The sequence below is a fragment of the Tenrec ecaudatus genome, chromosome 10 (assembly GCF_050624435.1).
Source record: "Tenrec ecaudatus isolate mTenEca1 chromosome 10, mTenEca1.hap1, whole genome shotgun sequence".
Classification (NCBI taxonomy): Eukaryota; Metazoa; Chordata; class Mammalia; order Afrosoricida; family Tenrecidae; genus Tenrec; species Tenrec ecaudatus.
The window spans coordinates 98,864-125,811 of record NC_134539.1 but is presented as its reverse complement, the minus strand read 5'-3'; the positions used below and the strand labels follow the sequence as shown (position 1 = coordinate 125,811).

At 50.4% G+C, this 26,948-nt stretch overlaps 2 protein-coding genes across 2 annotated transcripts in view; one reads left to right on the top strand and one right to left on the bottom strand.

Moving 5' to 3' along the window:
- CACNA1B (calcium voltage-gated channel subunit alpha1 B) overlaps nt 1-20,682 on the top strand; it is a 167,025-nt gene extending 146,343 nt beyond the window's left edge. The window contains exons 40-48 of the mRNA XM_075559719.1: nt 226-334; nt 8,076-8,183; nt 8,509-8,621; nt 9,650-9,777; nt 16,003-16,138; nt 16,333-16,449; nt 16,975-17,182; nt 17,599-17,810; nt 18,182-20,682. Of these exons, the coding sequence (XP_075415834.1) occupies nt 226-334; nt 8,076-8,183; nt 8,509-8,621; nt 9,650-9,777; nt 16,003-16,138; nt 16,333-16,449; nt 16,975-17,182; nt 17,599-17,810; nt 18,182-18,724 (1,674 nt within the window). The 3' untranslated portion in view covers nt 18,725-20,682. The remainder of the gene's footprint in view (nt 1-225; nt 335-8,075; nt 8,184-8,508; nt 8,622-9,649; nt 9,778-16,002; nt 16,139-16,332; nt 16,450-16,974; nt 17,183-17,598; nt 17,811-18,181) is intronic.
- Nucleotides 20,683-25,981: 5,299 nt separating this feature from the next.
- On the bottom strand, nt 25,982-26,459 carry LOC142457768 (large ribosomal subunit protein eL27-like). The gene has a single exon (XM_075558871.1). It carries the CDS (start codon nt 26,428-26,430, stop codon nt 26,020-26,022), a length of 411 nt encoding a protein of 136 aa, XP_075414986.1. The 5' UTR covers nt 26,431-26,459; the 3' UTR covers nt 25,982-26,019.
- Between the last annotated feature and the right edge of the window lie 489 nt (nt 26,460-26,948).

The window sequence follows — 26,948 nt, the reverse complement described above, 5'->3', positions numbered from 1 at the left end:
CAGGGAGGGACTCTCTCAGAGGAACCAGGGCCGGCCCCGGCCCTGTGCCGCCCCTTCCTGTAGCCTCATGGAGTCCTCAGTCCAGGGGAAGGCGGGGTGTGTGAACGAGTGGGAATGCTGGCAGAACTCCCACCCTGCCCAGCCCCTACCTCAAGAGGCCATTTGCTGGGCAGCCCTGCCCAGGCAGGGCAAACCCAGCTCTAACTTGCTTGTGCTCCTTGCCAGCGCTTGGTACGCATGAACATGCCCATCTCCAATGAGGACATGACGGTCCACTTCACATCCACCCTGATGGCCCTCATCCGGACAGCACTGGAGATCAAGCTGGCTCCAGGTGAGCAAGATGGCTTGCAAATGGGTCTGGTAACCATCCAGCATCGGCACTGTGCCATAGCCGCCCCACTCAGATCAGGGCCTGAGGGTCGAGGAAGTAACACCCCCTCCCCATTTCTCAGCACTAGAGAGCCTGTGGCCAAGATTCACCTGGCCAGTGTCACCAGGAACCAGCCCCCTTCTCTGAGCTGAGGTGCCCTCTGCCCCTTCCATGCCAGTCTACCCCTGCTACCAGGCCCTCCCTGAGGTGGCCCGGGAGCTTTCACCTAGACCAGGAAAGCACATATCCCTGCTCACCTCCTCTCATCTGCTATTTCCCAGACGGGGACACCCACAGTCAGTCCGTCCCCCCCACCCACCCCACCCCCGCCCTGTATACTAGGTCTCATTCTCAGGGCCTACTCAAGGACATGATCTTACCATGCTCTCTGTTCTTTCCCATACCCAGCCGGTGGGACATGGACAATAGACAGACAAGCACTCCTTGCAAAAAGGCCTTTTCTTCCCCTCTACTGGCATCTCTCTTCTCCCCAGCAGCCAGCTCCTGAGGGCTTTGTCAATGGGGCCAGTCTACTGGCTTTTCCCAGCCTCCCAAATATACTCCAGGGAGACTGCCCCCACCTGTCACTGGAACGGCTCCAGGGGTAGGTGTCGCCTCACCTGAAGGCCAGCTCCCGCCTCCATTTGGAAGCTCTTTGGTGTCCCTCTGGTTTCACTTTATCTCCCAGCCTCCCAGTGTGGCGGTGCTGCAGACAGCTGCTCTGGTCTTGTTCCATCCCACTTTGATGTGTTTGGCCTGAACTCCAGCCCCCTAGAGGCAACAAGCCCTTCACCCTAAGCATCATCCCAATGTAAACACGCCAAACCTGAATTCCAGGCATCCCCACCGCCTTCTGGAGTCCAGAAATAGAAGCTTAATTCGGAGAGTTGCTCATGCTGGGAACCTTGTGGAGTCTCCTCTTTTTGTCCCCGACACCATTGCTTCAATCAAATCTTGATTCTACCTCCAAAAGATAGCCAGGATAGCCAAAACGTGGCCTCCCTCCATTACTAAAGCCCTGGCCCAAGCCTCTGTCCCCGCTTACCTGGGCTGTGGCTGTGGACGGACTTTCAACGACTTCCACTGCCGACACTCCAACACATCCTCCATACAGCAGCCCAAGTGATTCCATTAGGCAGCATGGGAAGCCTCAAGGGGAGCCTCAAGTTAGACTGACCCCTGGCAGACGGAGAAGATTCCAATAGAAGAGATGAAAGAGGGTGTGTCCGTGAAGATCCGGATGTTAAAAGGGCCACAAGGGAATATTATGAGCAACTTTGTGCCAGTGTGAGTCTGACAACTTTAATGGAAAGATTTCTTGAAGAACAAAACTACCAAAGCTTACTCAAGAAGAACCAGATAACTGGAGTAGTAGTAAATTTATTAGAGATTAAATTCACAGTTAAGTCCCTTCCCACAAAGGAAATTCCAAGCCAAAATAGTTTCACCGTGAACTCTACAAGACATTTAAGAAAGATGCCGCTTCTACACCAACGACCTCAGAAACTCAGGCCAGCATTGCTCTTCCACCCACAGCAGACAAGACATTACAACACAAGACAAACCACAGACCGATGTCCCCGGTGAAATTTCAACAGAAAAATCTCACGCAGTTTTAGCAAATTGAACCGAGCAAAACATAAAAAAGTAATATATATTTAGCACAACTAAGGTTTAACGCCAGGAATTCAGAGTTGAGTCAACACTTAAAAATCAGTCAATATAATTTACTCTCTCAAAAATGAAAAATCAGCTCAATAGCTGCAGAGAAAGCATTCTACACAATGCAATATCCATTCCTGGTTTCCTGTAACTACAACTGAAACGTGCTCAACCTATGTCACACTTACCAATGAGACACTGAATCTTTCCCCAAAACCCAGAGTGAGGCAAGGGTGTTTGCCCTCACCATTACAGTTTAACATTGTGCTTGTGTTTTTTGGATAGTATAAGGAAGCAAGAAAAGGAAGTCAGAGGCATACCAATCAGAAAGAAAGAAAGCTGCCACTCGTTAACATTGGCATGATTATGCAGAAAACCCCAAAGAGCCTACCTCAAAATTCCTAAAACCAATGAGTATAGCAAGGTCTCGGAGTCAAGGCCAATATTGCAGGAATCCATTGTACTTCTGTGTGCTTCTTGCTACATGTTGTCAAGTCAGGTCTGGCCCAGAGTGGCCCTACGTATAACAGAGCAAAACCCTTCCTGGTCTCGCTCCACACTCACAATAGTTCTTAGGTTGGAGCCCTCTGTATGCGGCAGCATACAAGTTAAAAAATGTCAAGTTCCTTTTGAGTAGCAGCACCAGTGTCTCTAGATGGCTCAGATGGCTCCTCTTGACTGTGGAGAAGTAGTTATGGATTGAAGGTCTGCAGTTCAAAGCCAACAGCCACTGTTTGGAAGAAAGGTGAGACTTTCTAGTCCTGTAAAGAGTTACAGTCTCAGAAACCCACCAGGGACCTTCTATCCTATCCTATAGTGTCTCTAGGAGTCAGAATCGACTGGATGGCAATTTGTTTGTTTGGTTTTTCATTTTAGTTAGCCTCATCTTTTCCCCACAGAGGGGTTGGTGGCTTTAAACTGCTGATCTTGTGGTGAGCAGCCCAACTGTTAATGCACTATGCCACCAGGGTTCCTCTGTGCATGACTAGCTTACTCCAAAAATTATATGAAATTTATGCTGTAACTTTAAAGCATTGATGAAAAAAATCAAAGAAGACCTAAATAAATCAAGAAGTATCCATAGATTGAAAGACAAAAATTTGATGTTGTTATTTATGCCAACCAGAAATCCAAACTCGCTGCCATAGAGTCGTTGCTGACTCATGGTGACACTGTAAGACAGGGTAGAACTGCCCCTGCAAGTTTTCCAAACTAACTCTTTACAGGAGCGGGAAGCCTCCTCTTCCTCCTGCAGAGTTGCTAATGACTTTATGGTTAGCAGTTAATCACATAATGCACCACACCACCAGGACTCATCAATTACGTCATTATTAATCACTATTCAGCAATAATGGCATCAGGATTGGAGGAAGGCTTATTAACAACCTGCCACAACCTTGCTCGCTGGCAGGGAGGAGGACTTGAAGCTCTTGCTGATGTGGATCAAGGATTGTAGCCTTGAGGATGGATTATGACTCAATATGAGGAAGACCCAAATCCTCACTACTGGCTCAATAGGTAGCATCATGATAAACGGAGAAAAAATTGAAGTTGTCAAGTATTTCATCTTGTCTGGATCCACAATCACTGTTCATGGAAGCAGCAGTCAAGATAAAAAAAAAAAAGCATTGCCTTAGGTAACTCTGTCTGCACAAGACTTCTTCAGCGCATCGAAGAGCAAAGGCGTTACTCTGAGAACTGTACCAAGAATAACTGCGTTAAGCCATCCCCTCAGATGCATGTGAAGGTTGGACATTGAGCAATGAAGCCTGAAGAAAAATTGCTGCATTTGAATTTGGTGTTGGATAAGACTAGCGAAAGTACCGTAGATTGCTAGAAGGACAAACCAATCTATGTTGGAAATAGGAAAGCCCAGAGTGCTCCTTAAAGTCAAGGATGGCGAGACTTCGTCTTACATACTTTGGACGTGTCATCAGGAGCAATCAGTCCCTGCAGAAAGACATCGGGTCTGGTAAAATCGAGGAGCAGCGAAAGAGAGGAAGGCCCTCAATGAGATGGATTGACACCATGGCTGCATCGTTGGGCTCAGACATAGGAACAATGGTGAGGATGGCATAGGACAGTACACGTGCCCAGGGTCACTATGGGTCAGAGCAAACTCAGTGACACCTAACAACAACAACCTCAGTCAAAACTGACAAGTTGGTGCTAAATGTTATGTAGGAAAGCAAAGACTATAATAGCTAGGACGTTAAAGAGTGAAGCTGGAGAACTCACTCTTACCTGATTATGCCTTACCATAAAGCTGCCATCTTGAATGATGCAGGAAGCATCAAAAGAAGATGGAAAGAATCCAGTCACTGCACTTCAGTCACTTCAACAAGCAGCACACAAGCAAGAACCAGTGGTACTAAAGGAAGAAGTTCAAGCTACGCTAAAGGCCTTAGCCAAAAACAAGATTCTGAGAACGGATAGAATACCAACTGCAAGGTTTCAACAAGCTGAGGAAGCCCTGGAAGCACTCACTCTTCCACGTCAGGAAATTTGGAAGACAGCTGTGTTAGGCAGGGTTGACTAGAGAAACAAATCCAGTGACACTCGTGTGTGTGTGTGTGTAAGAAAGAGCTTTCTATCAAAGAGTATTTGGATATCAAGAAAACACCCCAGTCCAAGTCACTTGTCCTTAAGTCCAATACTAGCTCATAAACCCCTCTTCAGACTCATGCAGCCACAGCAATGATGCAAATGAAGGAAGATCACAGGCCAGTGGGTGTCAAGTCCTGTGGATCCAATGGGGGTGGATGCATCTCCGGGGCTTGTGCAGGTCCCAGAGTGACTTGTCAACAGGAAAATGAAGGCAGAGAGGGGAGAGTCCCAGGATCCTCCTATGAAAAGGTCACAGCCGCACGAAGGAATCATCAGGCTGTGACCTGACTGACAGGCTAGACTCCACCCTTACACCTTATTTATCTAGTGTACATGAAATTAGGTAACTGCCACAACAGCTATTTGGACAACGGACTGGAAGAGATCCATATCTGTACACTTTCCAAAGAAAAGTGACCCAACAGAATGCTCCAATTGTAGAATGTTATCACTGATATCACATGCAAGTGAAAATTTGCTGAAGATCATCTAATAAGTTGCAGAAGTACATTGGCAGAGAGTTGCCAGAGGTTCAGGCTGGATTCAGAAGAGGATGTGGAACTAGGGATATCACTGCTGATGTCTGATGGATCTTGGCTGATGCAGAGTATACCAGAAAGATGTTTATTTGTATTTTACAGACAGTACCATGGCATTTGATTGTGTGGATCATAACATACTAAGCCTATCCTTGAAAAGAATGGGAATCCCGCAACACGATCAGGAGGCAGTTGTACAAAAAGAACAAGGGAATACTGTGCAGTTTAAAATCAGGAAAGACGTATGTCCGGGTTGCATCCTCTCACCATACTTAAGCAGTCTGTATGCTGAGCAAATCATCAGAGAAGCTGGTTTATGTGAAGACAAATGTGGTTCATTGATATGCGGAGGACACAACCCTGCCTGCTGACAGTGCTGATGAAGATCAAGGACCGCAGCCTCCAGTGTGGACGACAAGGCAGTGTACAGAAACCAGCACCCTCACAATGGGACCCATAGGTAATGTGATCCATGGAGAAAAGATGGAAGCATCCTGCTTGGACCTACAGTCAATGCTCATGGAAGCAGCAGTCAAACAACCCATTGCCTTGGCTCCTCAGTATGCTGCACAAAGCTTCTTTAAAGTGTGGAAAAGCAAAAATGTTACCTTGAAGACTAAAGTAATGTGCCTGACACAAGCCATGAAATTCCAGTGGCCTCATGTACATGTGAAAGCTGGGCATTGAATCAGGAAGACTAACGAAGAGCCAATACATTTGAAGTATGGTCCATGGACTGACAAAAGGATAAGCAGGTCTGTCTTGCAAGAAGTACAGCTAGAATGCTCCCAGGAGCAAAGATGACCAGACTTGGTCTTACATGCTTTGGACACGTTGTCAGGAGAAAGACTTCTTGGTAAACTGGAGGGCCAGCTAAAAAGAGCAACCTTCAAAACGTTGAATTGACACCTTGGCTGCATTGATGGGCTCAAACATAAGGACAATTGTGAGGACAGCCCAGGACCTGCCAGCGCCGTTCTGGACCCGGGGTTGCAGTGAGTCAGAGCTGCTTCGCTGGCACCCAACAGCAGCAGCATAAAGCCACATGAATCACACGGTGTGGGCATGGCGAACGGATGGAACGAATGAATGGAGCACGAGACCCCACAGGAGACTCTTATTCAGGTGGTTGGCTGGTTTTCTTGCAAAGCTGCCAGAACAATTCTTAACAAATGGTACTGTAAAGCCAACACATGTCGAAAGAAGAAAAAAGACTTCTTTACCTATTACCTTCGCTATGTGTGTTGGACAGGGTTCTCTAGCACTGTGATACTTGTATAAACATCCAAGAGTGAAGAGGCACCTAAGAGATGGGAGAGACACAGGGAGCAGGGATCCTTTTACAACCCAGATGAATCGACTTGATACAAATGTAAAAAGTTACACTTAAGAAAATACATTCCAAAGAGTCAGAGAAAACACTTGCAAAATATAATTCTGATAAAGAAGTGGTATCTAGAATATGTAAAGTTCTCCCACGATTCAGTAATGAGAACCATTATAATGGGTGAATATTTGAAGTCACCGAAGAAAACATATGGGAGGCAGAAGAAACACATGTAAAGTTGCTCCATATCACTGACCATTAGAGAAATTAGAAATAAACTGCAACTATATGTGACATTACATATTTATCATAATGCCTAACATGAAAACTTCATAGCAATGTTAAGTGCTGGCAAGCATGCAGAGCAGCTGGGTCTTAGGGACTGCTCGTGGGATGCCAAGTGGAAGGGCCACTTCAGAAACCAGTTTGGCCGTTATTATATTGCCCAGCAATGCTACCCAGTATTGAAGAGAAATGAAAACCTATGCCCAACCAAAGCCTCTGTGGGGATGGATGCTTGTCCCAATTGCCCCAAACTGAAACCAACTCACATGTCCACCAGTTGGTGAATGGACCAGCCGGCTGTGGCATCCCCAGTCAGTGGGATTGTGCTCAGCAAAGCAAGCTCCCGAGGAATGTGTCACATGAGAGAAATCAGATGCAACTGGTGCCTACTTCCTGAGCCGCAGAATGCCCACTGTAAAGGCAGCAAACAGTGACTGCAGGGCTCGGGGGAGGCTTCTGGATTGGCTCCAGGGGTGATGGAGTTTGTCTCTATTGACTGGTGGTAAACATACAATTATATACAGTTACCGAAATCCGCATAATCGTCTAACTGAAAGGGGTGGGCTTTATTGTTTGTAAATTATACCTGAATAAACTTGGCTTTAAAAAGAGATGAATCAGATTATCTTATTGCTCTAATGAAAATCCTGGCCTAGCGTACCTTCTCAGAGTCCCCTCTCCAGCCTACCTGCCCTGCTCTGTGCAGGTGGCGCTCACTGAATGCACCCTGCCTGCAGGATCTTTCCCGGAGGCCCCCTTCTCAACAAAAGCTTTCCTAAGCCCTCATCCCAAACAGAGCCCCCGGTGTTTTCTGGACACGTCTCACTGTTCAACAATGACTTTTTCTGACCGGTTTCCACTTGGCTGCAGAATAAAGGCACGTTTGCCCAGAAGGAGGGGTAGTTTTGTTTTGTTTTCATTTTTTCCCCCAGAACAGAGAATACCTGACAGTTAGTCAAGGTGCCCCAAAAGTATTGTTCAATGAACCCGAGCCTGCCTGAGTGGAATATGACCATGGTCTCTCCTCGTCCATCTAAGTGCACACATCAGGGACACAAACATTCCTGAAGGATGCTAAAAAGCCCCTGTGTCTCCTCCTCTGGGCAGACCCCAGGAGGGAGAGCCCTGAGCAGCCTCAGCCTCCACAGTGGTGCTGCTGCCCAATGCGCCAGCCCCAGCATCCCTGCTAGCTAGTTCCACCTCCACCTCCACCACCACCCTTAGGCCTGCACCAGGTGCTATAGGATGTCTTCTAATGCTTGTCTTTCCTCACCTGGCCCAGCTGGGACAAAGCAACACCAGTGTGACGCAGAGCTGAGAAAGGAGATTGCCTCTGTGTGGGCCACCCTGCCCCAGAAGACCTTGGATCTGCTGGTGCCACCCCATAAACGTAAGTGGCTGGCCAAGAAGGCCTTCACTCCACCTTTCCTGATCTGTTCAGAGGCTGAGCGGGGAGTGAAGACCCAGGTGGCTGACCTCCAGGGGCTCGCTGGAGGTGCAGGAAGTTCAATGCTCACAGACTGGAACTCTGGCTCTGCTTTTTATAGGAGGAGCCGGAGGCGGGAGGTGGGGGGCTAGTCAAGAGCCTAGGTGGCCTTGGGAACAGACAGCTGGGGTGGGACAGCGGGGGAGAGCCATGCACCTGCTGATGCCCCTCCGTTCAGGAACCTCCTGGGGGGCCCACCCCATTCACTTCTCCCTGCTCCTCTCTCCAGCCGATGAGATGACAGTGGGGAAAGTCTACGCAGCTCTGATGATATTTGACTTCTACAAACAGAACAAAACCACCAGAGACCAGATTCACCAAGCTCCTGGAGGCCTGTCCCAGGTACTGAGGTTCTAGGGTTCCCAAGAAGTAGCTCTGAGCTGCTTGACCTCACTAGTGGTGGGAAGCTCATGCCCTTTCCTGGAGAAGGGAGACAGGAGATCTTTTCAGCCACCTCTCAGTCTCCAGGGAGAAAGGCCCTGCAGGCTAGATGCTGGCAGCTCACTGTGGAGCTGTGGTCTGAAGCGCCGTGTTCAGGGTCAGAGGGTCAGGGGCTGAGAAGAGGAAGCTGGGGTGATTTGAGAGGTAAAGGTCCATGTGTTGTCCCTCCACACAAGCAGAATCAGAGGTGTGAAGTGGGTCAATCTGCAATGAGGCTGACTCAATGGCCGTGGGTCTTGGGTTCTGCTGGTGTCGTTTCAGGAACATGGTTTGTTCTAGACGTGATTGATCATGTTGGTTTGGGGGCCAGTCTTCCTACTGTCATCGTCAGACACCACTCTCCTGCACAACCTTGTCTTTCTCTGAGTGGTCTATGTAGGCTCGCTTTCCAGACAGTTATCTAGATTTTCAGAACCTGATGGGACCACCACCAGAGACAGCCTCCCTCACCTTGGGATGGAAATGTATCTGATTCTCATGGCACCACCCTCCATGCCAACATCTGATACAGACATCACTAATCTATCACAGAAGTCTATCCCAGCCCCCAAATCTCAGGATTCTGCTCAGTCCCGGGACCCAGACATTTCTGCCAAGCAGTTCAAGTTAGTGATGAGATGAAATCCCTTCACCTGTCATCTGGTCCAGCCCCTAGTTCTGCGGTTAGGGAAACTGGTTTTGAGAAGTGCATTGGGTTTCCTGAAGCCCCTCTTCTTACCAGGTTGTGCGCAGACACTGTCCATCTCAGGGATGGGAATGAAAAACAGGGAAAGCAGGTGGCCCTCTGGAGGCCCGTTTTCTTTGAGGGACAAGGACCTCAGGTGCTGGGCACGGGCCAGAACCATGGGAGCAGAATTGCTGAGGGGCATTCACCAGGGCTTCATTCCCCACCCCTTGGTTTCTTTCTCTTCCTTCTGCGCCCCCCGCAGATGGGCCCTGTGTCCCTGTTCCACCCTCTGAAGGCCACCCTGGAGCAGACACAGCCAGCTGTGCTCCGAGGGGCCAGAGTTTTCCTCCGGCAGAAGAGTTCTGCCTCCCTCAGCAACGGCGGAGCTGTGTGAGTACCCCAGCTGCAAGGTGGGCTTGGGGGGGTCACTGAAGATGGAGAAGGGAGGATGAACCAGCCTGCTTCCTGACCAGTTTGGCTTGGCCGTCCTCCTGTTGGCCTAGGACAAGGAGCCCCGGGGTGTGTCGTGCACATCGGGAACTAACGGACTTCACTCCCGTGCACTCGCCTCTACTTCACCCATGGGTAGTAGAGCCAACCATTTTGTCTGTGCTGTCTGAAAACTCACCAATAGTTGTTGCTGCTTGTGGTTAGTTGCTGAAATATTTGACTCTGTAGCTTACATACGCTGCTTCTCTAACAGTTGTGAAACGGACTGATGGAGCCACGTATGGCGTTCCCAGAGGTTACTTCCCGCCTTGCACACTCAGGCTTTCTTCTCCAGGGGTCATATGCTTCTGCCTTGGCTTTGTCATTGGTTGTATTTATTTTATTTTTAATGATTTTATTGTAATAGGATCTATATCACAAATTGTCCATTTTAACTATTTCAAGGTATAATTCAGTGACATTAACTATATTCACATATAATTATAGCCATCATCACTATCTACTTCCAAAACGTTTTCATCCTTCCAAACAGAAATAAGAACAAGAACACCCTTCTCCAGCTAATGACCTCGAGTCAGTCTACTTGTGTCTCCAGCCCTGTTCTAGACACTTGATATGAGATAGGTCGTGCGGTATTTGTTCTGTCCCATGTCACTTAGTCATGTAATTGACTCAGCACGGGGTCTTCAGGGTCCATCCCTTTGGTAGCTTTCGCCTGTCTTTGGGATGGAATAGCAGTTCATTGTGTGGACAGATCTCAGACTGGGGCTCAGGGGGAGCAAAGCCATCTCACGTCAACATAAACAAAACAAAGAGCCGCACAATGGCACTAACACGATGCACGGAGAGCTCTGGAGGTTGTCAAGGGTTCGTTTTGCGTGGTCCACACTCAGCACTTGTGGACGAGGTCCTCAAGGGAATGAAATGGCAGCGTGCCGTGGGGAGATCTACTGTGGAAGAGCTCTTGACAATGCTGAAGAGCAGATGTCAGTGAGGAGGCGAAGGTGCCCCGACCCAACCTCACCTCACACCCCGTGAAAGCTGGTGAGAGAGAGGGAAAACGGATGCCCTTGACTACTGGTGCTGGTGACGGTACTGAACTGAGCGCGATTGCCAGAAGAGCAAACGGGTCTCTCTGGAAACACATGCAGCTGGGAATGCTCCTGACGAGGGAAGATGGGGCTCAAGCAGAAAGAAAAGGTTCTGAGAATGATGATGGCAACAGACGTACAAATGCGCTTGACACGATGGATGGGTGGATGGATTGTGATGAATTGTACGAGCCCCCAATACAATGAAGGGAAAAAAGTGAAGATGATCAGACCTTGTCTCATGTACTTGTCCTCACTACATGTCATCAGACCTTGTCTCATGTACTTGTCCTCACAACATGTCATCAGACCTTGTCTCATGTACTTGTCCTCACAACATGTCATCAGACCTTGTCTCATGTACTTGTCCTCACAACATGTCATCAGACCTTGTCTCATGTACTTGTCCTCACAACATGTCACATCAGACCTTGTCTCATGTACTTGTCCTCACAACATGTCATCAGGAAAGACCAGGCTGGAGACAGACTTCATACTGGGAGAGTGGGGGATCACCGAAAAGAGGAAGGCCTTCAATGAGATGGATTGACATACTGGCCACAGCAGTGGCTCAAACACAGGAAAGCTTGTGAGCTGGCCTTAGTGGCATCTATCAACAACAACAATAGAGACAGTTGTTCAAGGAAATGACCCGGGCGCTTGTGGAGACATGTCCCAAGTGAATGGGTCAGACATCAGGTTGGAGGCTTTTCCTGATGAATGGAGGCTACAGAGGCTGACAAACCCACAATCCCAGCAGGTCAGACAGCAGGCTGCTGGCTCACGTTTCAAAAACAGGAAGTCAGAAGATGTGTCAGATGCAGGATCAAAGAGAGTGAACTTTGCCAGAACATCCAAGTAGAGTGAATGCAGGCCAGCGCCCCCTCCCCATTCCCCACCTCAGCCAAGGAAATGGTTTGGCTTTCAGCTGATTAGCTGCTCACAAGATGAAGGCTGATTGCAGTATATCACATGAGGACATTGCTGCGGGTCCCAAGTCCGGCACTGAGAACCAAAGCCTGGCCGAGGAGACCCATAACGCTGACCATGACAGGATGAACCATACTTTGCTTATCTAGCTTTGGTGCCGGTTATTTTTCACTCAGAGTTCCTGCCCCAGTCTGTCCGTGTCTTGTTAGTGTTCCGATCTTCCTAATTCTCAAAACACATACACACACACACACACACACACACACACACACACTCTTCTTCTTTTGACTCCTGGAGCAATTGTATGTTTTAAACAGTGAATCCCTCTGTGCCAGGCTGGGTTGTCAGACAAGCAAAACCAGTGGCACGCACACATGGGCAGGAAACACCTGCAGATCAAGATGTAATTTTATATCAGGAAGGCAGCCCGGCCCAGTCCAACTCAAGTCCCGGGACGCGAGGCTGAGCAGAGGGCTCCTCAGGTTCACAGAGCTGCAGGCTGACTCAACAGAAAGGTCAAATGAGAAACTGGGCGATCGCAGGCCAGTGGGTGCAGAGTCGTATGGGTCCAAGGTCATTGGGAACGTGGCAGGGTAGGTGGGGCCGCCCCAAGAGGCAGACGCAGAATCCAAGCAGACAGAGAGGTGTGTGGGGGAGAGGGGGAGTCCTGGTGTTTCTCTCCTAAAAGGTCACACCCCAGGGAAGCATCATCGGGTTTCGACCTGATTGATAGGTTGGACTCCAACCCTACAGTTAAACACAGGTAATTTTTTTAAAAAAATCATTTTATTGGGGCCTCATACAACTCTTATCAAAATCCATATATACATCAATTGTGTAGAGCATGTTTATACATTCATACCCTCATCATTCTCATAACATTTAGCATCAGCTGGCATCAGCTCCTCATTTTTCCCACCTCCCCCACACAGGTAATTTGACATAAAACCTAACCACCACACCCTGTGTGTTGATTAATTCTCTTTCCATGATAATTTTGGGTAACAAACCACCAAAAACCAAGTGGCTAAAGCTAGTGATCATTTTTGTCTTGCCCGTGGTCTGTGGCCTGGCTGCGCAGACTGAGGAGGGAGCCGGGCAGGAGGAGAGGAATGGAGGCGGAGGGTAAGGAAGGCCTTGCTGGCTCCCACGGAGGGGGGACGGGCTGGCTCCCCACGGCAGAAGCACATGAGTCCACGGGCACTCGTCCAAAGGCGTGCAACGCAACCTCATGTCTTTGAACATCTCCTTGAGTACAGCTCACCAGGAGTGGGCCCAAGCAGGCGTGTGTACCCTGCCTCTTGTCCCCGTGGTGGCAGAAGAGTCACCACCGACTGTCTGCAGCGCCCTGGAGGGACAGCCAGAGGGAGTGCAGCACTGTGACTCTACTCTCGGTAGTCTGGGGACCCTCCTTCTGAAATCTGACAGTCTAGCTTTATTCTTTTTTTAAAACAAATGTCTTTAGGTTAAAGTTTACAGAACAAGATAGTGCCCCGTTCCGTGGTTTACAGGTGAAGGGTTACATTGTCCCCAGGGAACCACCCTGGGATCCCTGCTTCCTTTGTCCAAATGGTCTGTCCTTTCCTGCCTGCTCATCCGTGCTTTGGGACACATGTTGTCCTCTTGGCTTTCTGTAACTAATTCTTCTAAGGAATACATTCTTCTCGAGTGTTACCCTTCATCTTAGGGGCCTCTCTGTTCTTTGGCTGAAAGGTGGTTATTGGAATTGGCTTCAGGGGGTTTCTTGGCTTTTACAGTCTCTGTAGGTCTGGTCTTTTCTGTGTAATTTTCTCCCACTCTTCCCAAGCAGAGAGGTTGGTAGTGGTAGCTGGGCACCACCTAGTTCTTTGGGTCTCAAGGTTGCCTAGACTGTGCTTCATGTGGTCCTTGGACTGATGGCTTTCTTGTGTCTCTTTGGTTTACACACTCTCCATTGAACCGGGAGGGAAGAGACCAATAGTTGTTAGCCTGGTTGTTCTTAGCCAGATTTCAGTCCTGGACTGACCATCAGATAGCTTCTATTGAATGACAAGTGAGGGCGAAACTCCCTGAGGCTGGGGGGTCGGGACAGCTCCATGAAGACGACTGGTGGCTGGAGACCAGATAATGACCCGAACCTGGTCATCTCGGCCCAGGCAGGTGCTGCCCTCCGAGTTCCCGTGGGCCATGCCTCCTCCTGAGAGGAGTGCCCAGCTCTGCAGAGCACCCGGGCACACCTGGGAAGGTTGGGTGGCCCTTCTTGCAGCCTGTTCTAGAACCCTCGGAAGCATGTGGAAAGCAGTCCCAGTTAGGCGTTCTGTGGATGGGCCCCTCCGCCTCCTGTCTCCGTGGGAAAGCGGTCGTGGCATCTAAAGGGGAGCTGTGGACTCTGAGAGCCTGCGAGAGTGAGCTGTGTGTCAATGTATATGGGCATACGAGGGCTAAGAGGGTGGGTGTGACTTGTGTCCAGTAGGAGAGCGTGTGTGTCACTGTGCAATAGTGTACAGGTGCCTGCGAGTCTGCATATGTTTTCAGTCTGAATGTGTGCAAGTGTGAGTGTGTACGACTATGTGTGAGTCTGTGTGTAGATGTAACTAAGTCTGAGTGTGTGTGTCTGTGATTGTGTGTGCCTGTATGGATAAGTCCGTGTCGTGTGCATGTGTAAGTTTTTGTGTATATGAGTCAGTGCATTTTAAGTCTGTGAATGTATATAAGTTGGAATGTGTATATGAGATTGCGTGTGTAAGTTTGTAGGTTTAAGTTTGTGAATGTGTATGTGTGCAAATGTGTGATGGTGTGACTATGTATGACTGAGTGTGTGTGAATCTGTCAGTGTAAGTTGAAGGCTGAATGTGTGTGAATGTGGGGATGTTGAAGTCTGAGTGTGTGACTATGTGTAGGTAGGTCTGTGTGTGTGTGTGTCTGAGAGTGCATGTGACTGTGTAGCAGGCAGGTCTCTGTGTGTGTGTGTGTGTGTGTCCGAGAGTGCATGTGACTGTGTAGCAGGTAGGTCTGTGTGTGTGTGTCTGAGGTGTGTGTGTCTGAGGTGTGTGTGTGTGTGTGTGTGTGTGTCTGAGAAGGTGTGTGACTGTGTGGGCAGGTTGGTCTGTGTGAGTTCTGTGTTGGGGGGCCGGGGTGTTGAAGTCTGAGAGTGCGTGTGACTATGTAGCAGGCAGGTCTGTGTGTACTTATTGGAGCCCTTGTTATCAGCTCCTCTTTTATTTTTTTTAATCATTTTATTGGGGGCTCTCCCTGCTCTTAAAACATCCCACACGTCAATTGTCTCAAGCATATTTGTACGCATGTGTGTGTCTGTGTGTGAGTTGAGTATGTGCGTACGCACGCGTGCTCCCTCGCTCTTGGGCACAGACACTGGTGCAGGAGAGATCATGGTGATGAGTTGTCATCTGGGATTGATCTGAGCCACACTTCCAGTCCAGAAAATGAACTTCAAATAGTTCCCGGGCTGCAGTTTCTCCACAAACCATTACCCTCTCTATTGCCAACCAGAGAACCCCTGCCTAACTGGCTGAAGACAGGCCCTCCTTGAGCCAGCTCATGGACGATGGCACATGTGTACTGGCTGGACATGGGCTGCTCTCCTCTTGTCGCCCCTCAGAGCAGCCGCTCTCTTCGGCTCCCTCAGTTTAGCAGGCCCCCCAAAGGTGCCGTGGCTGGTGCTGTGCAGCCGTAGTTAGCCATGGTCAGCGCTGTGTGTGGGGAGAAAGCCCTGGGGCAGAGCGAGCAGTACACTGGGCTTACTCGGTGGTGTGTGGGGAGGGACACAGCCTGTAACAGGAAGACATTAAGGTGGGCGTCATGAGTGGAGGCTGTGAGGGTGGTTAGAAAGGCTCCCCGAAACGGATTGCTGGAGCAGTGATTTTAATGATGAAGGCTCTCTGGGGGCCAAAGATGTAGAGTGAGACCAGTGGGTTTAGGGGCAAGGAGAAGGGTCCACCAGACCCCACTGTGTGGGAGAAACAAGCAGGGCCTAGAGGGATGGACTCCTCTGTTCTTGCTCTGCCTCCTGACCAAGGGGCCAAAGAGCAGGCTCAGAACCCCGGGGGGCTGGGACCTTGGTATCTGGGGCCCACCACAGAGCAGGACGGCTTGGGGACCATGGTCTGCAGTCCAGGGCTCACTGGGCGCCCCCTCTCCTCTGTAGACAGACACAAGGGAGTGGCCTCAAGGAGTCAGTCTCCTGGGGCACTCATCGGACCAAGGGGCTGCCCTCTGAGGCTCGGACACCCTTGGAGCGGGGCCACTCGGCAGAGATTCCTGTGGCAGAGCCTGGAAAACAGGTAAGGGCTCCCAGGCCAGTGGGGTGGGGGTAGGGGGCTTGTGTGGGGGTGAAGGTAAGGACCCATGTGGGGAGTGGGGATTGTGTGGTGGGTGATGGGGAGGCCCTGTGGGTAGGGGGCAGGGTGGAGCCCATGGTGGGGTTTAGGGGGAACCCGTGGGGGGGGGGATGAATGATGGCTCCTGTCGCCCCCAGGCTATGGATGTCCAGATGCAGGACATGGCCCTGAGCAGCCCTGCCAGGGAGCCCCAGCTCGGGCTGGAGAGTCAGGGTCGAGCAGCATCCATGCCACGCCTTGCAGCCGAAACACAGGTGTGTGGTAGGCTTCAGGGTCATGGACGGAGGGACTGCACCTGCACATGGCAATGACCTGACTCCTCCTGGGGACCCTCACCTACTGGGCCTCTGCAAGGAGCAAGGGAAGCCTGGGGGGCACACAGTCCTCCCTACTCAGGGACCCAGGACACTGGGCCTGGCCCTGCCCCCAGGCAACCAGATGATCACGGATCAGCCTGTCATCTCCACTTCTGGTGCCAGGCTGCTTGGGCGCTGCTTGGGCCCTGGGTGCCCTATCCCCTGGGCCCTGGCTGCATTCATCTCTTGGGGCCCAGGCTGCAGCTAGACAGAAGCTGTCCTCTCCCCCTCCTCCCCAGCTGGATGGGCACCCCTTATGTGTGTCACTGACAGGACCCTTCTCACGGAGTTCACAAGCAAAGCCCCCAGGGGGTCAGGCAGGGTGGGGGGGGCTTCAGAAAGAGAATGATGAGGTGCTGGCCTTGTCTCCATTCTGACTGATCTGCTCACAGCCTGCTGGCTCTCCCCTGCCCTGCCTTGCAGCCTGCCCCAGAATCCAGCCCCATGAAGCGCTCCATCTCCACCCTGGCCCCCCAGCGCCCCCCTGGAGCCCTGATCTGCAAAGCCAGCCTAGACAGAGCCCCAGCCAGCCAGACTGCCCACCACCACCACCACCGCTGCCACCGCCGCAGGGACAGGAAGCAGAAGTCCCTGGACAAGGGTCCCAGCCTGGCTCCGGACCCTGATGGTGGTGTGTGGAACCCTAACATCTGTGGGGGTGGGGGCAGGGGGTGGTCATCCAAGCAGCTATTGGCAGACCCGGGCCAGTAGAAGCCCTGGTTCTGAGCCACAGCAGATTCTGGGAGCCAGTAGAAAAGCCCAGGGCACAGTGGTCAGGGGACATGTAGTCTGTCCTGGCACTGAGTCAGGGTTACCTCTGCCTCCCCTGGATTCCTGGTTCCTGAGCTGACCCTTGTCCCTGTGCTAACCCCTCCTCCACCCTATGCTGGCCCCTGTCCCTATGTGGAACAGTCCTGTCCCTGAGCTGATCTGTCCCTGTTCCTTTGGTGACTCCTCTCCCATCCCTGGGCTGACCTCACGCCTCCAGTTCCCCCCACTACACCACCCCGCTGACCAATCCTCCACAACCCCCGCCGCCCCCCACAGCCCCAGGCAGCTCAACTGGGCCAGCCCGAGAGCGCAGGCAGGAGCGGGGCCGCTCGCAGGAGCGCCGGCAGCACTCGTCCTCATCCTCGGACAAGCAGCGCTTCTACTCCTGTGACCGCTTCGGGGGCCGCGAGCCTGGGCCACCCCGGGCTCCGCTGGGCAGCCAGCCGACGTCGCCCACCGCTGCCACGGCGCCAGGGCCCCTCCGGCAGGTAAGACGGGTACAAAGAGCCCTCCTTGGACCTGCCCCGTCCCGACTGCCTGCTAGCGTGCCCCCTCCCTTGCGCTCCCAGGCTGAGCACATAGGCCCCACCCATCTCCCAGACCTTCCCCCCTTCTCCCACCGCACTCCCCGACCCCTTCTCATCACCCGACCCCCACCCCCGCCCCCTCCTCCTTACCCCACTCCCTCACTGTCCTCCTCACTCCACCCTCTCCTCCACACCCGACCCCCACCCCTTCCTTCTTCCATCCCCTCCCTCTGCCTCCCCCTTCCCACTGGGCCTCCCTGCGCCCCCCACCTCCTCTCCCCATATCCGCCCACGCACCACACCCCGTGTCTGTCTGTTCCATTCTCATGTAGGGTGGTGGTTCAGTTAATGGGAGCCCCTTGCTGTCAACATCTGGTGCTAGCACCCCAGGCCGAGGTGGGCGGAGGCAGCTCCCCCAGACCCCCTTGACCCCCCGACCCAGCGTCACCTACAAGACCGCCAACTCCTCCCCCGTTCACTTCGCCGGCGTCCAGAGCGGCCTCCCCGCCTTCTCCCCTGGCCGGCTCAGCCGTGGCCTCTCCGAGCACAACGCGCTGCTGCAGCGGGACGCGCTCAGCCAGCCCCTGGCGCCCGGCGCGCGCATCGGCTCCGACCCCTACCTGGGCCAGCGCCTGGACAGCGAGGCCCCGCGGCCACCTCCGCCCGAGGACACGCTCACCTTCGAGGAGGCCGCGGCCACAAACTCGGGCCGCTCCTCCAGGACTTCCTTCCTGTCCTCCATGACCTCGCAGCCGCACCCCCTACGCCGCGTGCCCAACGGCTATCACTGCACGCTGGGGCTCAGCGCGGGCCCCGCGCCGGGCGGCCGGGCGCGCCACAGCTACCACCACCCAGACCAAGACGACTGGTGCTAGCGGGCCGGGAGCCCAGCCCGCACGCCCCGCACAGCGGCGCCAGCCGATGAGTTTTATCATCCACGAAGCTGCCGGGCCTTGCCGGGGGCGGGGGCGGGGTGCTGTCCCGCGCCGCCAGACACACCACCCATAGACCCCACCGGCCGAGCTAGAAGGTCCGAGCAGGCCCGCCGGGGCGGCCACTCCGTGTGACCTCTAGAGGGCCACAGGGGCCTGGAGGGGTGGCTAGGACTCGGGGCGGCCAGCCCACAGGGACCAACTCTGGAAACAGCCCCTTCCTTGGTTGACTGGTTTCTAATCCCAGGGCCCATCCCTCTTTTGTCATTTCTATATCTTGATTTAGAAAAAAGAAAAAAACAGAAAACTAGAAAAAAATGGGGATGAAAATGACAACAAATTAAAACCATCAAACCAATAGAAAGACCCTCACTTTCCTTGTGTGTTTCTGTGATGTGTGAGGAGGTCTCCTGTGGAGACTGTCCCCCCCAGGGTCCAAGGGCCAAGACAAGTGCCTGAGCGACTCCCCACAAGGCTCCCCTTCCCCGGGCCCTGCAGGTCCCGTGCCCACTTCTCCCCAGAGCTGAGGAAAGAAGTGGGGTACAGGCGTGCAGCCTGGGAGCCACAGGCCCACCAGCGACCAAGCAAGCCAAGCGCAGTGGCCAGAGTACTGCGCTGTCTGTCCGGTTCTCCAGGGCTGCCGTGTCACAGGCGAGAGTGTGTGTGTGCCAGGGGAGGACCCCTCACAGATGGCAGGTTGGGAAAGCCACCTGTCAGCCAAGGTGTGGGACACAGACACCGGCAAGCAGGCAGGGCAGGTGACACCAGACCTCATGTGCAGTCGACCTCCAGGCCCTTCTCTGAGGGAGAGACTGGGGCTGCATGCAAGGTGAGATGCGGGGTCCTCCTGCATGGCGCTCTGGGACAGGTGGGGGCTCCCATGTGCCGTCCACACTTGGAATCGCAGACCCATTTCTCTGCTGGACGATTTTATTATTTCTATTGGCATCTACTCTATGGCGCTCCGTAAAGACCCCCAATGTGTGCGTGTGCGCCAGGGCGTGCACACAGTGTGACAGGTGGGTGCAAGGGAGCAGATGCCAGGAGCCCGTTGGGGCTATGCAACCGGAGACACACAGGCCATATAAATACCTTGGTGGCCGATGCTCACTCTGGGGTCAGCACTTTTGTGACCAAACCTTTTCCAGATGTCCCCACATGAAGGCACAGAACCTGGAACGTGGACGGCAGCAGGGGCTTCCCTAACAGCCTCAGACTCTACAGGGATCGGACTTGCATGTGATCTCCAGGCTCATGCTGCAGTGTAGAAGGATGTGTATTTTGAGGCTGACTGTTTGGATCCCCGCCCGCCCCACCCCCGCCCCCATATATGTTATCCTGGGTGTTGAGCATCATGGTCCTTTCCCTCAGGGGCTTGTCTGCATCTGGCAGACTCTCAGAATCGGTCCAGCCTTAGGGAGAAGGGGAAGGAAGCTGCTGTCTGTTTCCTGGCTTTGGGTTTTTATGTCTGTCTCTTCTCAAGCACCCATGTTTTCCCAAAATCCCATAGTGAGTTGCCAAATTTGAAATGCATCAGCCCGTTCTCTGCATCTGGGGTCAGTCAAGCAGTGGCCGTTGTTCAAACAAGTTCTGTGTGCATGTAAAATATATACATATATACATATATACGCGTATGTGCATGGACATGTATATCTTCGTACTTTTGATACAATGTATTCCTTATTTGTTAATTTTTAATTATATTTGATATAAATTGAAGGTTTGTTGCAAAACTTTATATTTAAGAACAGTGTTTAAAAAAAAGACAAGTCCCAACCATGCAACACAACTGGGACTTACTTTTAAAAAAAAAATTCTGTGATTGACTAGTTTGCTGCCTGAGTGATATTTATCAGCCAAACTTTGGATTCTGCTATTGTTTCTACAATGACATTTTGTATGAAGCAAAGTCCTTGGATTAAAATAAAAACTTAGCAAAAAACTCAAAAACAAAACCTCCCCAGGCTGCCGGGTTCTATGCATCAGGGGTGGGGACTCCGGAGGTGGGCAGCGACTCCAGGGACAGTACCATCTTGGTGGTGGGTCATGTTGGCAGGTGTGGGTGCGCAAGCTGGGAGGTCGGTAGAAAAGCAGGATGAGGAGCTTGTCTGTAGGTCTGTTTCCACCACAAGACGGATCCAATGGAGAACTGGCGTCATGTCACTGGCAAAGGTTACTCGTTCAGCTGGGAACCAGAGCAGCCAGGCCAGCTGCTCCCCCTGAAAAAGACGAGGCTCCCTGCTCCAGGAAAGATGTCCTGTTGCCTTTGTCCTTGTTGTCATTAGGTGCTGTGGAGTCCATTCCGACTTAGAGTGATCACGGACAACAGAAGGAAACACGGCCTTGTCCCGGGCCGCCCTCACAATGGTTCCTTAGGTTTGAGCCCATCGATGCAGCCACTGTGCCCATCCATCTATTTCCTTTACTGCCCCTCCACTTCACCAGACATGATGTCTTTCTCAAGGGACTGGTCTGTCCCGGCAACCATATCCAAAGTACATGAGACAAAGGCTCACTATGCTTGCCTCTAAGGATCATTGTAGCTGTACTTCTTCCAAGACAGATTTGTTTGTTCTTTTGGCAGTCCGTGGTACTTTGAGTGAAGATTGACAACCTCAAAATTACGAGGAAGCAGTTCTACCCCACCCTGAGTCAGAGTGGGCTCCGTGGTGGTGGTGGTCTTTCCGAGTTGGCATTTAATAACCCTAAATAATGTCTTTTATTTGGGGGAGGGGGCCAATGACTGAGAACTGGATTAGATTTCAAGGTAAAATTACAGCTGAGGTTTGGCTAAAGTTGTGGTCGTATAGAAATTGAGTGAGGTTGGTTATAAAAATTTGGACTAGGGTGAGAGATTTGAAGTTAAAGCTAAGGGCTAGGAATGGAATTATAGGTAGGTTTGGGATGAGAGATTAGGGGTACAAATTTGAATTAAGGATTGGCGCATATAAGAACTGAAAAGTGTAAGCTTAGGGTAGGCGTTAAGAATTGGAGTTTTTCTGAGATCTGAAAGAGCTCCCCAATAAACAGATTAAGAACAAGAACTGGGATTTTGATCTGGTTAGAGTGCAGTTTAGGAACAGGGCATAATGAAATGGGTTTAGAGTTCAGATTGCAATATGAATCAGTTCTTTCTGGTTATACATGAAAATAGACTCCAAACGGTTCCTATTCTGGTTTGAGTCCCTGTCTGGGATGGAGTTGGAATTTGGTTAGATATGAATGGATTCAAGAGAGGATTGAAATGCAGATCAACAACCCCTCAGGACCAATAATTAGAGTATACCAGGAGGGGAAGGGGAAGGTGGAGGAGAAAGAATCCATCACAAGGATCTACCCACTCCCTGGGGGGTGGACAACCGAAAAGTGGGTGAAGGGAGAAGATGGACAGTGTAAGACATGACAAAACTATTTATAAATTACCAAGGGTTCGTGAGGAGGAGGGGCAGGGAGGGAGGGGAAAAATGAGGAGCTGATACTAAGGGCTCAAGTAGACAGAAAATGTTTTGAGAATGATGATGGCAACAAATGTAAAAATGTGCTTGACACGATGTATGTATGGATTGTGATTAGAGTTGTACGAGCCCCCAATAAAATGATTTTAAAAAGGAAAAAAGAGAAAAAAAATCAGATCAACAGCTGAGTATTCATTTTATAAGTAAGTCTGCCTTAAAAACAAGAACACAAAAATAACAAGGCAGTCAACCAGTCCAACCCACATAAAATGAAGAATAAATAATGTGCAGATAAAATTTAAATTTTATCTAAATTTGTTTTATATTTATATGTGTCATTTAACCAAGCTTTATTTAATATTTTGTTTTTGTGTTTTATTTTGCTTCATAAGATACTTTCATTTTTCATATAACTTAATAAATGTTCATTTCATGTTTAATTTGGTATTTAATTTTAACTTAGTTAACTCAATTAACATAGCTTTAATATGCTTTGTTCACTTTGGCTTCGTTTTCCTTACTTAATATTTAGCTTACTTTCACATCATGTTATTTCATATCTTTTATCTCCTGTTGCCATTGTCAGACCACAACCCAAGAAGCCCCCTTGTACAACAGAGCATCTTCTCGTTTTATTTGATGGACCTAACTCATTTTAATAATTAATTTTATAGTTTAGACCCTGTACTACTATTTTACTTACGCTACCCTTCGTATGGAACTTGATTTCATTTAGGTTGTGTTGTATTTGTCTGCCCCAGTCTCTGTGCTTCTCTAAGATGAAGGACATTCAGCATTTGCTTATGTCGTCGTGAGAAGGTGTAAAACATTTGAAAACGAGGTAAGCTAAGAAGTATATTTATTAAATAAAATGGGTGGAGTCTTATTCTTTTAAAGCCATCGAAATAAAATTATAATATACCTTGACTTGGAAATAAAAAGCTAAGTGTACAACAATGTGACTTTTCGTAAATCTGCTTTTAAGATGACATGGTTCAGCCCGGAGAGCGCGCGGCTCTGTGCCTTCAGAGAAGCCTGGGGGGTCTTGGCCTTGAGGAGGACTGGAGGGGGCGGGCGGGTCTGTGCGCTGGCTCAGCCCCTGGGGGGTCGGGGAAGTGGGTGTCCTGCGTGAAGGAGGCACCCGCTCTCGCTCCGGGAGCCCAGCCCAGGTCCCCACGTGGGTTCCCACGCTTGCGCGTGCTTGCAGCCATGGGCATTTGGACCAAAGAAAGGAAGCCGTGAGCTCTCCGCGCATCCAAAGTGCTCTCTCAATTCCATTCATGAAAGGAACTGGGCCTCAGGATACAGGGCCAAGTGAAGCAGGGAGCATGCAAGGCTGAGTCATCAGGATGGAGGGGTGAGGGCTAGCAGGGCATCACTGAATGCCACCGGCAGCCACAGTCAGTCAGAGACTGGCTACAGGAAACATGCTCTGCAAGATCTTGGCAATGTATCCTCACACCAGCCACCGTCTCATCCCCGAGGGTCCTCATAATATGGGTCCTTCTCATACCTCTCCCCCGCATGCCCCATAGTCACCTGCAAGCATATATGGTTGTGCCTCCCGTAAGGGGTGGGCTAAGGGGGTCCCCACCATGAGCTGGTGTGGTGGACTGGTTTCTCTTTTCCCATGAACTGTAGGGAGGAGGTGTGTGTGTGTGTGTGTGTGTGTGTGTGTGTGTGTGTGTGTGTGATTCCAAGACAAGAACCCGAGATGAGCAACAGATGTAAAAGTCACCCAGAAGCCAACCAAAAGGGCTAAAAGACTCCAAGGCAGAGACGAGTGAACCAGAAACATCCTTACAAGCAAGAGCAACCTCACAGCTGGCAGAGGGAATTTCCAAATGGAAGGAAACGCAAGGTGATTTGAAGACAGAACAAACTGTTTTGCACTCAGGAAGAAAGTAATAAATTATAGGGTAACCAAAAAGAAAATTAATTTCCTCATCAAAATAATAAAGGAAAATCATAAACATTTAGTAAACACTAAAACAACAGCAACAAAGGAAATGATTTTAAAAACTACCCAAGCAAAATTGATTCAGTCCGAAAATCATATGAAACAAAGGCATCAGTGCACCAAAGAACACAGTACAACAAAGTGACGGCAGTAACTCATAGCTGCTGATCATTGTAATGGCTGCAAATAGATTGACGCACTGGACCTAATGAAGCATAAAGAGAAGAAAACATGACCATCAGTGTGCCGTCTACAAAGACACGTGTTAGACACAAAAACAAAAATGGCCTAAAAATGAAAGGACAGAAACAATAGACAGCAAGCAAATTGAAAGGGCAGGAGTTTATAGGCAATGGAGTGATGTAACCTATGTTACATACCCGATCCGGCAACAGCGTGCAAACGTGATTTCGTTTAGAAAAAGTACTGGACTCAACAATGCATAGTCAAGATGTCCCCAGTTATCTGTTCCAAGTTCAACAGAGCAAATGCCATCCCTCCCCTCTAGCCCTCTCACAGAACTCACAAAGCATTCCAGAAACGGCTTACACAGTGCGGGGGCACTGAGAAATCCCAACCCCAGAGTTCCGACATCCACGAGGCTGCACAAGCCGCTGAAGTCAGGTCAGGTGACCAGTCACAATGCAAGTTCCAAGAGCAGAAGTCAGGCAGAGGCAAGCCGAAAAGGGGGCGAGATGCCCCAAGGTGGCAAGAGTCGTGCCTCTGTGCAGTCTACTCAGGAAGTGGGACTCCTGGAAGCCGGTTTGCTTGAGGTGTGGCTTTCGCATTTGGCAGATCCAGCTTTCAAGAAGTCACACCTTCTAGGAAAGAGGAAACTTCAAATGCAAGCAAGCCCTGCTTCCTTAGCATCACAGATAGCATTGGAACACAGGGGTGAGGGCTAGATAGAATGTACAGTCCACCACGACAGGGAGGACTGTCACGATGAGGGCCGTTTTAAGGGCCAGGAAAGATTGGTTGGAGACACCCTGGGAGAGCCCCAAACCTATGGTCCTTAGCCTTTAGCTCTGAAGCTGACCTCACTCCTGTGGCTAGACAATTGTGTGACGGGAGATGAGGATACGAAGGGAGTGTGCACGCATCAGAATAATCAAGGGCTCGAGACCCAAAGGGCAGCATTTACCCAAGGTTGAAAGTCAGAAGGGCTAGGAGCGAAGGGAAAATGGACACAAGAACCCAGGAGCTCAGGGAGCCGCGTGGAGGACCGTGACTGAGAGTACATGAAGGTGGGTGAACCGTTGACCTGATGGAACTGCTCTGTGAACCTTCGACCCAGGGACCACGTGGCTGAGGACCAGAGAGAAGAGGTATTGTGGGAACCAGTGACTGTGTCCTTATTGTCTTCTGATCTGCGCTGTGTTAACCTGACAGATCAGGAGGCTCACACCATCCTGACAAGGCTTGCTTTCCTGAAGGAGAGCTCATAGCAAGTCAAACCAGCTCAGGGACAAATAAGGTTAGGGATCCGCCCATCTTGTCACATGTGTACCCTTCATTCCTCCTCTTCCTACTGCGTATACACCCCTAGATCGTCCCCCTGCCATTGCTGTATTGCCTATAGTATAACCCCTTCCTGTGACGTATTTGGTTACCTGTAATCAGGGGACTTGCATGCTCTTAAGTCTATATAAACCTTGGTCAGAAATATATTCTCTTCTTCCATCGCCACGTGGACCACCAAGAGAGGCTGAGGTGAGCATGCTGCCATGCGATGTGCCCGACTTCTTTATTTTACATTCTCTTCTTTCTCTTTTTTTATTTTTTTATTTTGGGGATTTTTTTTAATGATTTTGACTCAAGACCTAGAATCTCAGCTTCTGGAAGAACCACTTGTTTTTGCCTGTCTTGTACCTCTCCTCAAATTTGACCTTGGCCTCCCGACGGGCCTTGCGTTTAAGAGCAGGGTCTCTGAAGACATCCTTGTTGACGATAGTTTTGTCCAAGGGGATGTCTACGGAGTACCTCGTGGGCATGAGGTGATTATAGTTATACACCTTCACAAAAGACTTGATCTTCGACCTCTTGGCAATTTTCTTCTTGCCCATGGCGGCTGTCACTTTGCGGGGATATCGGTCGATTCCAGCCACCAGGGCGTGGCTGTAGGGGCGGTCCGAGGTGCCATCGTTAATGTTCTTCACGATGACGGCTTTGCGTCCCGAATAGCGTCCCGCCAGGACCAGCACCACCTTCCCGGGTTTCATGAACTTGCCCATTTCGACGACAGGCTCTCAGGCCGACAACAGAAAGCCTCTTCTTTCTCTTATGCTCTATGACTTTAGTGTAATCTGTATAATCACTGTACAATTGCGCCTATGGACCCCTGATACTGTCAGGGGCTGGCTACTCTGTCATCTTTATATAAACCTCTTTCTTTTTTTTTAACAATTTATTGGGGCTCATACAATTCTTATCACAGTTCATACATATACATACATCAATTTTATAAAGCATATCTTTACAGTCTTTGCCCTAATCATTTTTTTTCTCCTCTTTTCTTTTTTTACATTTTATTAGGGACTCATACAACTCTTATCACAATCCATACATATACATACATCAATTGGATAAAGCACATCCATACATTCCCTGCCCCAATCATTCTCAAGTCATTTGCTCTCCACTTAATAAACCTCTTTCTTATACACGAGTGTCTATGAATTTGTTTCTCTAGTCAACCCAGACTAACATAACTAATCAGCAATCCCTATAACTGTGCGTGTGTCTGCAAGTT

What these genes read in the sequence shown, in the direction of transcription:
- LOC142457768 (XM_075558871.1), bottom strand. Translation starts at nt 26,430, where the DNA reads ATGGGCAAGTTCATGAAACCCGGGAAGGTGGTGCTGGTCCTGGCGGGA.